At 43.4% G+C, this 14,616-nt stretch overlaps 1 protein-coding gene across 4 annotated transcripts in view; it reads right to left on the bottom strand.

Moving 5' to 3' along the window:
• Positions 1–4,156: 4,156 nt before the first annotated feature.
• The window catches only part of LARS2 (leucyl-tRNA synthetase 2, mitochondrial), a 94,127-nt gene continuing 83,667 nt past the window's right edge, over positions 4,157–14,616 (bottom strand). For all 4 annotated transcript variants that reach the window (XM_054160908.1, XM_054160906.1, XM_054160905.1 and 1 more), the window contains exons 21-22: positions 8,732–8,859; positions 4,157–4,733 (exon numbers count right to left, since the gene is read on the bottom strand). In XM_054160908.1, the coding sequence (XP_054016883.1) occupies positions 4,554–4,733; positions 8,732–8,859 (308 nt within the window). In that variant the 3' untranslated portion in view covers positions 4,157–4,553. The remainder of the gene's footprint in view (positions 4,734–8,731; positions 8,860–14,616) is intronic.

Here is a 14,616-nt window from a genome sequence, read left to right as displayed (position 1 = left end):
AAAATTGGGAAGTATATATTTTTATTGCACCCTGGTTATTTCATCCAGCCACATGGATCTCCAGGGATGGAGACGTACTGAAGGAAAATATTCATTTCTGAAAGCTTCTCCAGGTTTTTTTCATAATGCTCTCTTGGCTCAGCCAGCACAGTGCAGCACTGCACACTTGTGTTTCTGCTTGGCTGCAATTAGCATGATTTGCTAATTACACTGCTGTGTATTTAAAGACAATCAATTTCCTTTTGTATCAGAAAATTTCCTGCTATGCCAGTTCTCTTCGTGTTCATCAGAAACAAACTCAGACTGCCACTGCCAGCAATGGGCCCTGCTTCTTTATCAAGGTACTCTCTTTTCTCTGCTAGTTCTGTTTGCTGTTCCTTGTCAGTGCATTGGATCACCTGCAGCTCCTAGGACGAGGTATATTTCAGTTGGCACCAAGCAGCTACTGGAAAGCAGCTTCCCTTGCTTGGCAGCTGTTGCATCTCCTCTGATGAGTGGACTGGGAGAATCCTGCATCTGGCTCAGGGCAATCACAAGCACCAATATAGAGCAGTGACTGGGCTTGAAAGCATACCTGAAGAAAAGGACTTGGGGGTGCTGGTGGAGGAGAAGCTCAACATGAGCCACCAGTGTGCACTTGCAGTCCAGGAAGCCAATCACATTCTGGGTTGCATCAAGAGAAGCATAACCAGCAGGACAAGGGAAGTGATTCTCCCCCTCTATTCCGCTCTGGTGAGACCCCACCTGGAGTACTGCATCCAGTTCTGGAGCTACAAGAAAGATATGGACATGCTAGAGTGTGTCCAGAGAAGGGCCACGAGGATGATCAGAGGGCTGGAACATCTCTCCTATGAGGACAGACTGAGAGAGTTGGAGTTGTTCAGTCTGTAAAGTTCCAAGGAGACATTATTGTGGCCTGCCAGTATCAGAAGGGGGTTATAAGAAAGCTGGGGAGAGACTTTTTAGGGTGTCAGGGAGGGATAGGACTGGGGGGAATGGAGCAAAACTAGAAATGGGTAGATTCAGATTGGATGTTAGGAAGAAGTTCTTCCCCATGAGGGTGGTGAGACACTAGAACAGGTTGCCCAGGGAGGTGGTAGAAGCCTCATCCCTGGAGGTTTTGAAGGCCAGGTTGGATGTGGCTTTGAGCAACCTGATCCAGTGTGAGATGTTGGCAGGGGTGTTAGAACTAGATGATCCTTGAGGTCCCTCCCAACCCAACAATTCTATGAATCTTGGACTGTTTGTGCTCAGGTTTAGCATGTGTGAAAAACTAGTGGCAGATAAGGAAGTTGAAAGTCTGAGGTGTGAGCATGAGCCTTCCCCTTGCAACCAGCCCAGAAAGTGTGCTCCTGTCTAGCAAGCACAAAGGTTTGATCTTCTGTTCCTGTTAGTGTCTGTGTTCTGCTTAGAGTTATATCGGAGAGGAGCAGGATCTTCAAACAAAATAATTTCTTATGGCCCACATGCCCCATGCTGAGTGTCACAAACACAAGCAGAATGTGAGTGTCCAATTCATACGTGAGCTTTTCCCATTTTGGCAGCCTGAAGCAGACAGCAAACTGCAGGTGAGCACCCCAGCAGATGTGCTGGGTGCTCTACAGTTGGGGTAATTTTGATGAGGTTCCCATCACTCTGTCAAAAGTTGGGGCCATGTTCACTTGATAACAAACACAAGCATCCACCTGACTTTGCCTGAGTTTCCAGTCTCTCATGGCTAAAGGTTGGCAGGCAGAACAAAAGCCAGCAGGCCTCCTCTCTGCAGCATCAAAAAACACCGCCCAGAGACACCAACACCTCAGAAACAATGGGAGGCTTGCTCAGGCTCTCACCACACATAAACTACAGCTCACATTGTATGGAAGGTGATGGTAGTTTGCAACTCTCCAGGGCTAAAACCAGACCCGAACTTGCCCAATCCAAGGCTTTGCTTGAGCGAGAGAAGCACAAGACAGGGAGGTTGTGTGTGACCCAGGCTCCTGGAACAGGCAGGGGCAGGGAACTGCAAATGCTTTGTGGTACCGGAAAGTCACTTTAGCAGGAAAGGGAAAAAAATCCCACCTTTCCTCTGCCTGGCAGGCAAGATCTCTTGTGTCATCTGGGCTGCAGATGAGAGTGCTGATCCTGTCCCCTCCAGCACACACATTATGCTCCTGTTCTCCTCCTGCTATGCTTTGGACATGCTAAAAACTGCCTCTGATCTACTGCAATCAGCTTCGTGCTTCTGCTTCAAGACATAAACCCCACTTCCATCAAAACCCCAAACAGCTGTAGTTCAGGAACTTTTTCTTTAGTCAAAAGCACAAATTACCTGGCCTGATAGAAATCAGTGGGCTAAGAAGTGTACCCATCACTTGGGCTCTGGCAATAGATCTGCTTCATATTCAACACTTCTCTTACAGCACAGTCTTTTGGTACAAAATCAGCTTAGATCCTAATAGGAGGGCACTGAAGGAATGAAGCAGAGGGAAAAGCATCTAGCAAAACCAGCCTATGCACTTCCTGCCTGGTAAATACACAGAAAGCAACTGCCCTCTCTGGAAGCTGCATTAAGTATTGCTAAAGCAGGGAAAACTCAGGCATTTCTCCCCTGTACAGCCTGAACCACCAAGTGATGCCTACAGCTGGATTCCTCCAGCAAACACCTAGTAGCACTGAGAGCAAGAAACCCTGTGGGCTGCTCCTAGCTCTGCACTGCTTGCTCCCAACTCTGCACTGCCTGCAGCATCTGTTGGAAGGCAGCATGGGGAAGCCAGGCCTCCAACATCTTTCTTCTCTCCTGTCATTTTTAAAAGCTTTTATATTTACACCAAACAGATCACCTTTCCCCCACAGAAAAACAACTCTGATGAAATGGTTTCACAGGGTGCGTTGAGCTTTTATACAGACCAAAAAAATAGAAGCACAGGACTGTGCTGTGCTACAGATGTAACTTAAAGGACCTCTTTCACAGTCCTGCTAGGGGCTGCTGAATGGGAGTTTCATGAATTTATAACAACATATATGTCAGGCAGACACTGGAATTCAAATTATTTTAACTCCAACTAAAGGCCTGTGTTTGAATCTCTCAATGCATTCCTTTGTGGCTGAGATTTCTGGACTCTTAAAACTGCACAGAGCATATCTTCACTGTAAATATTCCATTTCTTAGTCATTCTGCACAAGTGTGGTCCAGGAGGAAGCAGAAATCAGAAGAGTTTTGTTGCAGAAGTGGAGATGTGCAGAACCAAATCTGCTGGCTGAGCCTGGCATTTCTGTTGATAGCTGGATCTTTGGTACCAAAAATGCATAACCCCTCCAAGGAATGTCAGGATTGCTTAGCTGGTGCTCACACTGTAACATGAAATGTCTTGAGCTGAGTTGATTAGGATCTGCTGAACTTATTTACTCTTCTGTCAGAGATTTTAGGTGGTTTCATACCCTGTATGGCTGTTAGGCTGGAGGATTAACAGAGACTTACCTTTGTGTTCACCAAGCTGGTTGTTATTGCTGACTTCACAACTGTCAAAATGGTCCCTAAGAGGCTGCCTTATTGGGCTGCTTAGCTTACTGTTTGTTATAGACAAGACAGTCTTACACAAGGAGCCCTGGAACTGTCCCTTTGGAAACCCTGTTTCAAGCATTTGCTAAAAACAATAAACATTTCCATGTGGATGTACAAATAAACTGGTTGAAATTAGAATGGCTTTGTGTTTGATCAGTCTGACTGATTTCTAGAAACATGATGTCTATTTCCACTTAGTGAACCACTCATTTGAAAAGAAATACATTTCAAGTTCTACTAAAATCACACTGCCTGCCTTCCCCACTGCTGCATTTCTAGCAGCCAACTCATCCCTTCTTGAGGCCCATGAAAGACTCCAAGATAGCTCACCTGTAGGAAGTACTTCCGACTCTGTTCTGCTGAAGTTGAGCTTTTCATGCATGAGCCAACACAAATATGCCATCAAGGAAGGAGGATCCTGGCTAAGGCAGGGCTTGGCTGAATAATGTGATCTTTTTCTTAGCTGGGCTCTGAAATCTGTGAAATGGATCAAACCATCCCATTCTGGCTACCTGCTCTGCCTAAGGCCAGTGCTAAGCAAGTTTTTTACATCAACACTTTGCAGCAACATTCTCTTACACCTGAAAATGTTAGTTAATCGGTAGGGTACCCAAACACAAGGTACAGGGAACACAGCTGGCACCTAACATCTAGTGTAGCATGGACTCAGGGCAGTTGTTTACTCCTGGAAGCATATTTATGCCTCTGCATTTAGCCAAGCCAGCTTTCCAAGAGGATATATTTCCAAAACTGACACTGAATCCCCCACTACATCATTTACATTCTGCTCCAATCATTTAGCTCTTCCTTCTCATTCTCCCAGGGACAAACAGCATCTTACCGTGACTCAATAAGAAACTTTAATTCTGCACATTTCTCCAGGTCAAAACGATGATGTAGCAGCAACGTGATTTAATAACATCAGATTTAAATAGCCATATCTGGCATTTTTGACTTGGTTTCATCTTGAAAGGTTCCAACTCCCTTCCAGAGCCCAGCAGAGGCTTTGCTATTCCTGCACCAAGAAGTTAATGAGGGCAGTGCGTGGTGACAGAAAGGCCTTTTTGATGATGCGGCCCTGGAGGTGCTTGGCTCCAAGCTCACTCTGCAGAACAAGCTCATGGACTTCTTCACAGTTGTGAGCTGCTTGCTGAGGCACAGGAACCTTGCCACATGCTTTGTTATTAATCTGAGAGAGAAGAAAATAAGAACAAACAGCAGTTACTAGACTGATTTATGTAATTTAATTTCCTGAATCCAAACCATCATTACACAAGAAGGGGGGGAAGTGAAGCTAACTCTTTTCTCCAACACTAAACTTCCTAAGTAGAGGAGAATATTCTCCATACCTCCTGCCCATCTACCATAAAACAGAAGAATGAAACTCTTGCCTCAGGGTACTGAAGGAAAATTGAAGAAGTGGCCATAGGAAGTATTAGTTTTGAAGAAGCAAGCAGCATGTGAGTATGCAATGTGATGGAGTGAACATCATGGTCTGGCAGGTAGGAATCCTGGCCTGTGCACTCTCCTAGGCTGCAGCTTGGGTTCTTTACAGCTAAGTGACTCCTGACAAAGATTCAAATGCAAGATTTACTACAATCAGAGTAGCTTCCTGTGGTGGTTTTAGGCTATGCCTTTAAAATTTAGTTACAGATTTCCAGCAGAAAAGTAGAAAAATATAAATAAATCACTCTTGGGTGTAAAAAGGAAATCAAAAGACTATTCTAAACAAATGCACTGGATAAATATCTAGAGCAGGGGGGGGTTCGTGTAGTTTGCTAATTGTAAATATCTGTATAATATTGTAAATACTGTACATTTGGTACATATTCATTGCATTCCATTGTAGAGTGTAGTTCTTGCTTGTAAATACTGCTTCGTTTGCTTCTAACTGAGTTGGTCTGGCACACTTAATGCTGTGGGGGGAGCTTCAACCCACCACACTTCCATACTAGTTTTTCATCAGAGGGACAGACTCGTGGAAATAAAGCTCAGTGAGGCCTTAAGTAGAAATCACCTTAATTTACAAAATGCTCTTGTAAATCCTTTCTGCCATTCAGTAAGAGCAGGTCATGGGCAGAGACTGCAGAGCTTCTGCCACACCTCAGTCTCTCTCTCTGGATCTCACTAGACCAGCAGAATTCTCAGCAGCTCCAGGCAAAGGTGCCAGCACAAGACCCTTGGGTGCTGCAGCCCTGTTTCTCTAAAAAACCACAGCAAACTGCAAGAGGAGAAATGGATGAGGCTTGGGTCCTTTCTCCTGATGAGGAAGGAAGCTGTTCCTTTTTTTGTTGTTGTTCCTTAACGTTTGACATTTCGGACTATTTTGGATCTAGAGGGAACTAGAGAAGTTATGAAGGATTAAATTGAAATCAGAAAAGAATGAAAAATAAGCTCCTGGCTGCTGCAAAGAGGCATTTTTAGTTCAACTTTTACCACTGATGCATAATCCTTCTGAGAAGTAAGGAGGAGAGAAAGTATCTGTGCACTTTTAGGCCTTCCTCATACGCCAAGGCAAGAAAAAGAATGTCATTTATTTTATAAACCCATCATTTCTGAGAGCACAGCAGCCAACAGTTCTGCACCACCTAGAAAATGTGAGGAATGCTCATTCAAATGGTGTTCAGAGAATCAAATACTCACTACATTCAGGGCAGATTTCTGTTATGATGAAGAAGATTCAACTTTGCTATATCATTGACAGTAACAGGTACCATGTGTATGCAGAATGCCTGTCCTGTAAAGCAGTCTGGACTGTTACCAGCCCAGGATGCAGGATCCTGGTTGCCTCTGCTGCTTTGGGTTAAGCATAGACAGACACAACTCCAACAGAGACAGGAAATAATGAAGCATTCTGTGTCAAGAGAAATAAACTCATAATGTCTCAGCAGGCAAAGCCCTGGCAGCCTGAGGCAATGGGATGTCTACAGAAGAACAGGACTGTGGCCTGGGGACTCTGCAGGACTGTGCAGCCTTGTGAACAGACACAGCCCCTTTGCAACAAACCAGTTCCACTCTGCATTGAGTGGGTTTCATGAGGGCAGTTGATTTTTACAGATAGACAAAACCCTGCAGTGTCCACAGGACTTGAAAATATTCACATGGTGATTTCTCCCTGCTCCTCAGTATTTCCATGTTGCCCTACTCTGGCAGCAGAAAGCCAGACATACTCCCCAGGACTACTTTTAAGTACTATTCCCAGTCTGAAGAAGGAACTTGTCTCTGCTCTCCCAGTCGCTTGCTTTCTCAGAAGGAAGGCAGATGTTTGCATACATCATGTCCTTCCATCAATATAGAGCTGAGAACACAGGGCTTGCTTTTTCTCTTCTTAAAGACACAAGGCTGTGGCTTTGACAAAAGGAACCAGGAAAAGAAACAAAAATAATTTGCACAATGCTTGTTTAAAGCACAATTATTTGTGTGGGTGTGGTTTGGGCTTTTTTGTTTGTTTGTTGGTTGGTTGTTTTTTTTTCCTCAGAAGGAAATTTTTAACATCAGCAGAAAAATATCAGTGAAATGAACTGTTCAGCTTGGAGAAGAGAAGACTACAGGGAGACCTCACAGTGGCCTTCCAGTACCTGAAGGGGGCTACAAGAAAGCTGGGAGGGAATTTTTACAAGGGCTCATAGTGATAGGACGAGGGGCAATGAATTGAAAGCTTGAGGAGGGCAGATTTAAGACTGGAGATTAGGAAGAAATTCTTGACAGTGAGGGTGGTAAGACATTGGAACATGTTGCCCAGGGAGGTCAGGGATGCCCCACCCTCCCTGGAGGTGTTCAGGACCAGGTTGGATGAGGCCTTGAGCAGCCTGGTCTAGTGGGAGGTATCCCTGGTCTTGGCAGTGGGGTTGGAACAGGATGATCTCTAAGGTCCCTTCCAACCCAAACCATTCTGTGGATGTATGAAACGGTCTGGTGTTTCCATGTGGAGTTGTATAGTCTTGAAATTGAGTTCTGAGTTTCCCTTGCATGGCTGAAGTTTTTATGGTAAAGTTCTACTTAATAACAGGTTTGCTTTAACCACAGTTCCAAAGGAGTTTCTAAAATTACAGTTTCTTATTCATGGCTTCCTCATAAACTGGAGGCTGAAATTTTAGATGTTTGCTAGCTGTGCTTGAAGGGGAAGGTTTATTTTAAGCTTGAGCAAAGTGATTATACCTCAGTGAAGATTTCTATGGGCCTTTTAACTGCTATAAATAGATGTTTATCACTTCAAGAAAGAAAGAAAAGCAACAAACCCATGGTGAGTATTAGGCCAAGTCTGCTATTAACCCCAGCTGGCACTTGAGTTCCTCTCTTTGGTTTGGGGAAAAAAGCCAATTGAAAATTTCCTCTAAAAATACACTCTCTGGGGCCTCTGCTAAGGATGTGTCTTTAACAGGAGAAAAAAACAGTGGGTTAGCAGCATTTCTCATTCCGGGCCAGAGGACTGACTGAAAGATCTGGCAAGAGAGGAAATCATTTGCAAAGATACTTTGATTAAGGAAATCTACAGCAACATGACTTCCCCTAAACCCAGCCAATCTCTTCCATCTTCAGAAAGCTCAGCTGAACAAAAATAGTCTTACTCCCTGTACCCAAAGGAGCCAACAGAATACAATACAGAGAAAATGCATTGTTTCTGCTTCTCTTACACACGCGGACTAAGTAGTTTTACACAACCAAATGACACCTCTCCTGGAGGTTCCATCTTGTTCATCAGCCAAAACCACAAAAAGTGATTAACATTTAATTGAATTTAAAACATTTCAGTTTAGAATGACTGCATACTGTCCTGGAGGTTATTCTTTGGTGACCAGTGGGAAAGGCAGGAGTCCGAACAGTATGCAAGCAGCGCATGACAGATCATCGTAATACCTGAGAATGAACACCTTGAAGGCATACTGACCACGAGTCAGCCAGTGGAAGAGCAGGCTGCTACCCAGAGGGACCTGGACAAACTTGAGGAGTGAGGCTGTAGAAACCTTCTGAGGTTTCATTTAGATTGTCTCCCTTGCAGACCTGCTCCATTTTTTGTCTTTTAGGAAACCACATTAATTACTCAGCACAACTACAAATTCTATCTGACCTTCCACTAAGCCACCTAAGAAAAGAATGGACTTTCCCCCAAAAGCAGAAATGTTGTCAGCCCCTGAGTTCATTATATATCAGTTTGCCACCACTACAAATCCATGAAAAGGCTCTTACCAGAACAGACATCTCCACAACATCTGATGGTTGAAGGTACTCTGGGTCTACTTTGGGCCAGGACTGATGCAGCACATCAGCATCCCACTGATAATGAGGACAAAGTTTATTCTGCATGTCTGCCAAGCCTGGAACATGAAACCAGTGAAACATTCAATTGGGCTGTAACCAGAACATCTGAGCTGTGCAGTTTGTTTGATAAATAACATCAGAATAAAGTTGATTTATAAAAACCTGAAATTGGAATGCTGCAATGCAAGTTGACCTCTGCTTCTGGAAGTCAGTCATAACACTGGGGGGGATTCACTAAAGCCACCACTTTGGCTAAAATGTTAGTAATAACCAAAATGCTGCACAATTATGGGTTATTATTCTGCCCTTTATAACTTGCTGGGTAGTTTCTAAATCTGCAAGTCAAGCTACTTGCAAGGGTTTCTCCTATTTTGTGAGGTCTCTCTTTTCTCACATAAGCACACCTGGTACATCTTGCCCTCCCTTCTTACTAAGCAAACCACTTTCCCCTTTGATTTTACTTTTGAGAGTCCTACCATGGCTATGAGCTATCTCCTTTTATTGAATAGGCTTTGCTCTCCCCAAGACAATGCATTCCTGATTTAAGTAATAAGAAAATAAGATGCAATTCATTCTGATGTTGCATGAGTGGGGTTTATGTTGCTCTTTAATCTAGCTGTAGAGTAAATAAAGATTTCACTGAAGCAGCTGTCAAATATGATCAATACTGATGACTGCTCCTGTGATTCTCAACAATCCAGGGGATGTTTAAATTAAAAACATTCTCTGTATATGAGTAAGAATAGAATGAAACTTTTTACAAGCACATGATTCATTATGAACTGCAAAATATATGTGGCATCTCAGCTGGTTTAGGGAAGCTCCAGCAGGAGCATAAAGAAAAGCCATGGACACAAAATTCACCGTTGAATGGTGAACTGATGGTTAGTAGCTGAAGCTGCTCAAAACACAGCATGGTGGCACACACAGGAGCAAACCCAACCCATGCCTAACGCACATGTGAATTTACTTACTAACGGCCAAGAGGGACAGAAGGGAATGCAGCTTCCTCCAGAAAATGTCACCACATTTTTGCCAGCACTTCTGCAGACAAAGCATGCTGGTAAATGGCCCCCAGCCTTGCTGAATGATTCAGAAAGGGGCAGTGGGGTGGCCCAGTCTCTAATGGCAAGGGGCAGCAGGGTGGCCCAGTCTCTAAGGGCAAGCAAGAGTGTGTACATTTCCCATGAATAAAAATCTCCTCAGGGAAATAAAAAAACACTTTAATGGATCTGTTGGTGGACTTTTGGTCTTGTGCAACAGTAGCTCAGAAACTAGAAGAGCAAAAGATAGGAACTAAAGGAGGGGAAAAAAAATAAATCTTTGCCCTGGTGATTCATTATCACATTGGCTTTAAAGACCACAGCTGCTAGATTCTTCCCTTTTTGGCTTCTGAACCTCCAGATGAGCTCATTTCTTCCCAAGGGGCTAGATGCCTTGTAGCAGAAGCACACATACTGGCCACTCATTTTCCCATTGAAGAGGATTCCTGAAACTATCCAAACCCCACTTTCTGATACAGGTCAAAAGCTTCTACTACAAAAGCAGAACCAGGAGTGCTTTTTAATGCCCCTGGAACCTCTCAGTCCTAATAAGATCTCTAATAAAAGGAACATATTCTAAAGCAGATAAAGTGTGATTAAGCAAAATGTCAACCTTTAGGTTCATTTTCTTGCTACCAAATAAGCTGTGAGCTCATCCACACTAAAACAAGAAGTGCAAAAGTCAACAGAATGAGTTTCAGAAAGCAGAGTTTGACAGGAAACCAAAATGAAGGTTTTCATTATGTTGCCTGTTTGGCTTCCTGCCTTCTTTCACATCTTGTGAGCTGTAGAACATGGAAAACGTAATGATTTGGGTTGTATTTTCAAAATGCAACACACGCAAGACCAGAAACTTCATTGCCATGATCCAGAGTGGTGATGGTCCACTTGTTAGGACCCAGGCAGAATCCTCCTCCAGCCTTCCCAGCCGATTCTGGGACACTCCACAAAAGCAGTTAGAGGGTTAAAAACTGGCCATGTCAGGCTTTCACTGTGATAACAAACCATGTGTGGTTTTACATTCACATTTTCAGCTAAAATCTGCAACATCAATTAACTCCTGCTCAGCTCCATTCTTTACGGAAGCCTTCTTGGGCAAGGACTGAAGTCCAACAAAAAAATTCTTTCAGAAGAGCTACTGCACCATCAAGTAAAATGTTGCTGAGAGAACTGCAATGCTACAAAGTCCAATATTTATTTTTTCATCTGAATGCATCTTAGGATGTGTTTATCAGCAGTATGCATCTTTCACGAGCCATCTCCAGTGAAAATGTAAGAACTCACAATAGGCAGTTTCACATCCTTGTCTGGACAGCAAAATACTGAAATACTACAAACAAACTAAACCCCCCAAACGTCTCAAGTGGTGGCTGTATATTCCTCAGATACAAGGTTTCAGGAAGGAAACAGATTTCCTCATCCTGTTAGTGTTCATAAACTGCCAAGACAGCAGCCGGATGAACTCTTCCCACACTGAGGGACTACAGCCTCCTCTCGTGGGTTTAAGCACATTCCCTGCACAATCAAGACCCTTAGGCTGGCACACCAGAAGACTGAAAACTCTTCCTTCTCTTAACAAACAAGATCTTACAGCACCAGGTTACTGTTGTTTGGCTGCTGAAAGGTGAGGCACTTCTCACACAGCTTTTCCTCCACTCAGACTGCAAATATTTACTGCCAATGCCAACATTTGCTCTTAAGTCGGCTCAGGGAGACCAAACCCTTCACTCCTAGCTGCTGCATGAAAACAAAATAGTCACATAGAAACTAAACCCCATGACAAAACAGCTCTTCAGCTGCAGAAAACCAAAACCTGATATACCTTCAATCTGCCTAATTATATCTAAATGCATTTTACTTTAATTAGTTATACTTAATGTGCGACATTTAAGTTCCACAGTACAGCAGAAGTACCCTTGGGATAGCAAACTGCAGTTCTGAGCTTGTGAAGTTCATCAACAAAGAAGCCAAAAGTGGACTAAAAGGCTAAAAAATTGCAAATGAACTCTGTTCCCAGACTTGCAAAGCAAGATAGTGTTGGTACAATCAGTCGCTTAAATTGCTCCTAATTACTTAAAATGTCAAAGTATCTTTAATTACCGCTCTAAAATAAGCTTTGTCATTTTCCTGTGATAATCAATATGGCCTCACTTGCACTTAAATCCAGCTGGAAAGAACTTTTTTTTTTGCCAAGCAGGAGGATATCTAAGCAGGAGGATATCTATAGTCTCCTTTCTGGAGACTTTGAAAACCCAGCTGGACGCATTCTTGTGCAGACTACCCTAAGTGATCCTGCTTTGGCAGGGGGGTTGGACTTGATGATCTCTTTATTGATGATCTGGATGAGGGCATTGAGTCCATCATCAGTAAATCTGCAGATGACACCAAGCTGGGGGCAGGAGTTGATGTGTTGGAGGGTAGAGAGGCTCTGCAGAGGGACCTCGACAGGCTGCACAGATGGGCAGAGTCCAACGGCATGAGATTGAACACATCCAAGTGCCGGGTTCTGCACATTGGCCACAACAACCCCATGCAGAGCTACAGGCTGGGGTCAGAGTGCCTGGAGAGCGGCCAGGCAGAGAGGGACCTGGGGGGGGTACTGGTCGACGGTAGGCTGAACATGAGCCTCCAGTGTGCCCAGGCAGCCAAGAGGGCCAATGGCATCCTAGCCTGGATCAAGAACAGTGTGGCCAGCAGGAGCAGGGAGGTCATTCTGCCTCTGTACACTGCACTGGTTAGGCCACACCTTGAGTACTGTGTCCAGCTCTGGGCTCCTCAGTTTAGGAAGGATGTTGACTTGCTGGAACATGTCCAGAGAAGGGCAATGAAGTTGGTGGGGGGTTTGGAATACAAGCCCTATGAGGAGAGACTGAGGGAGCTGGGGTTGCTTAGCCTGAAGAAGAGGAGGCTCAGGGGAGACCTGATTGCTGTCTACAGCTACCTGAAGGGAGGTGGAGGTTGGTCTCTTCTCCCAGGCAACCAGCACCAGAACAAGAGGACACATTCTCAAGCTGCACCAGGGGAGGTTTAGGCTGGAGGTTAGGAAGAAATTCTACACAGACAGAGTGATTGCCCATTGGAATGGGCTGCCTGGGGAGGTGGTGGAGTCACCATCATTGGAGGTGTTTAGGAGGAGACTTGATAGGGTGCTTGGCTGCATGGTTTAGTTGATTAGGTGGTGGTGGACGATAGGTTGGACACAATGATCTCAAAGGTCTCTTCCAACCTGGTTTATTCTATTCTATTCTCTTGAATTCCCTTCCAACCGCTAATGTACAGTGATACTTCTACACTTAGCCAAGTTTTAATCTTTACAAGCTCTTCTACACTGATCTGCATTTGTTTTTTACCTTTCACTGTGATCTGTGTCAAAGAGCTTTTAGATGGAAATGGAAATCAACTACAATGCCAAAAAAGGCATGTTGGGGCTATTTAAATATAAATGCATTCAGAAGGCAAGTATTGAAGATAATCTGTTAGGTGCTTATAAATGTATGATGTGCAGTTCAATGTTTGCTTTGTAGAAAAGGAGAATATTTTGTGTAATTACTGAGTGAAGCTAACAGTCTCAGATATTTTGGGACATCAGATCCCCTCTTTTGCCCAGCTTTTTATTCCCAAACTAGAAAAGTACAAAAGGTTGGTTGATTTTATTCATTTTTTCCAATTTCCAAAACATCTGTGATTTACACAGAAAAATACTCTTTGCACCTGCAGAAGAGCTTCCAGTTCTCAAAAGTTATTTTAGTACCTCCACAAAGCCCCATTCCAGGTGCTCGGTCAGCAAGTTCTAGAGTTTTGTGGATTCACTGTCTTTGACAGAATTAACTTGGTATCACAGACCACAGTAAATCAAGGTCCAATTACAGCCTGTCATTGTTTCACATTTAAATTCTGCTCTAATTTCTTCCTAATGTCTCTGTTTCCTGACCATCATCAGTGATCAGAAAAGCATAAAAGGAGAGATTGCAATGCAACAATAAAAGTATAGCTCATCCTGTGAAGTGCAATGCCAACAGTCAACATTAAGGCTGTAGAAAAATCAGTATTAAGAGTATCTCATGATGAAGTAAACACTTCCTAATGAGAAACACCAGTAAGAAAGTAAAATTATTTTTCTTCAAGTCACTGCTCCCACCAGCATTCCTACTCACTGCAAAATTATCTGCTTGCTATTAACCACAGGGTTTCCAAATTTTCCTTTCATTTTCCTCTGTAGGAAGGAAAATATTCCCTGATTGAATCACTAAAGCAAACAAAATGTAAAAGCTGTGTACAAATTATTTTACAACCAAATGTCTGTATTTAAGTTATAAATTGTTATTTGCCTCCCAACAGCAAATGGAGGGTCCACTGCTAAAGGTGCTATTTATAGAGCTCATAATATACAAAGTCCTTTTCCTAACTCATTCACAAGAGGAAGCAGAACTATCCATACATTTAGAAGCAAATCAAGGCACAAAAGAGAGACTCTGAGTGTATGTAGATAACTAAAGCACAAATAAAACTAAGCAGAGTGTTTAGCAAGCTCAGTTTTATACTGCAATAATGTAAGGTAAACAAGGCAAGGTTTAAGAAATTGCAACAAGGCTTGGTGGAGCCAGAGTGCAGTTTAGAACATGAACTTGAGGACAATGTACTCCTGATTTTTATAGGGTTCCTTTTGATTCTTACATCAAAAAGGGATCCAGAAAATGTTTATCATTTTCATTCCCCAGAGATTTCACAAGTAGGGAAAGACTTCCTCCTCTGACATTCAAAATGTTCCAG

Source organism: Dryobates pubescens, chromosome 4 (genome assembly GCF_014839835.1).
Source record: "Dryobates pubescens isolate bDryPub1 chromosome 4, bDryPub1.pri, whole genome shotgun sequence".
Lineage (NCBI taxonomy): Eukaryota > Metazoa > Chordata > Aves > Piciformes > Picidae > Dryobates > Dryobates pubescens.
The sequence above is the reverse complement of the archived record's forward strand: the minus strand, read 5'-3'. Positions and strand labels throughout refer to the sequence as shown.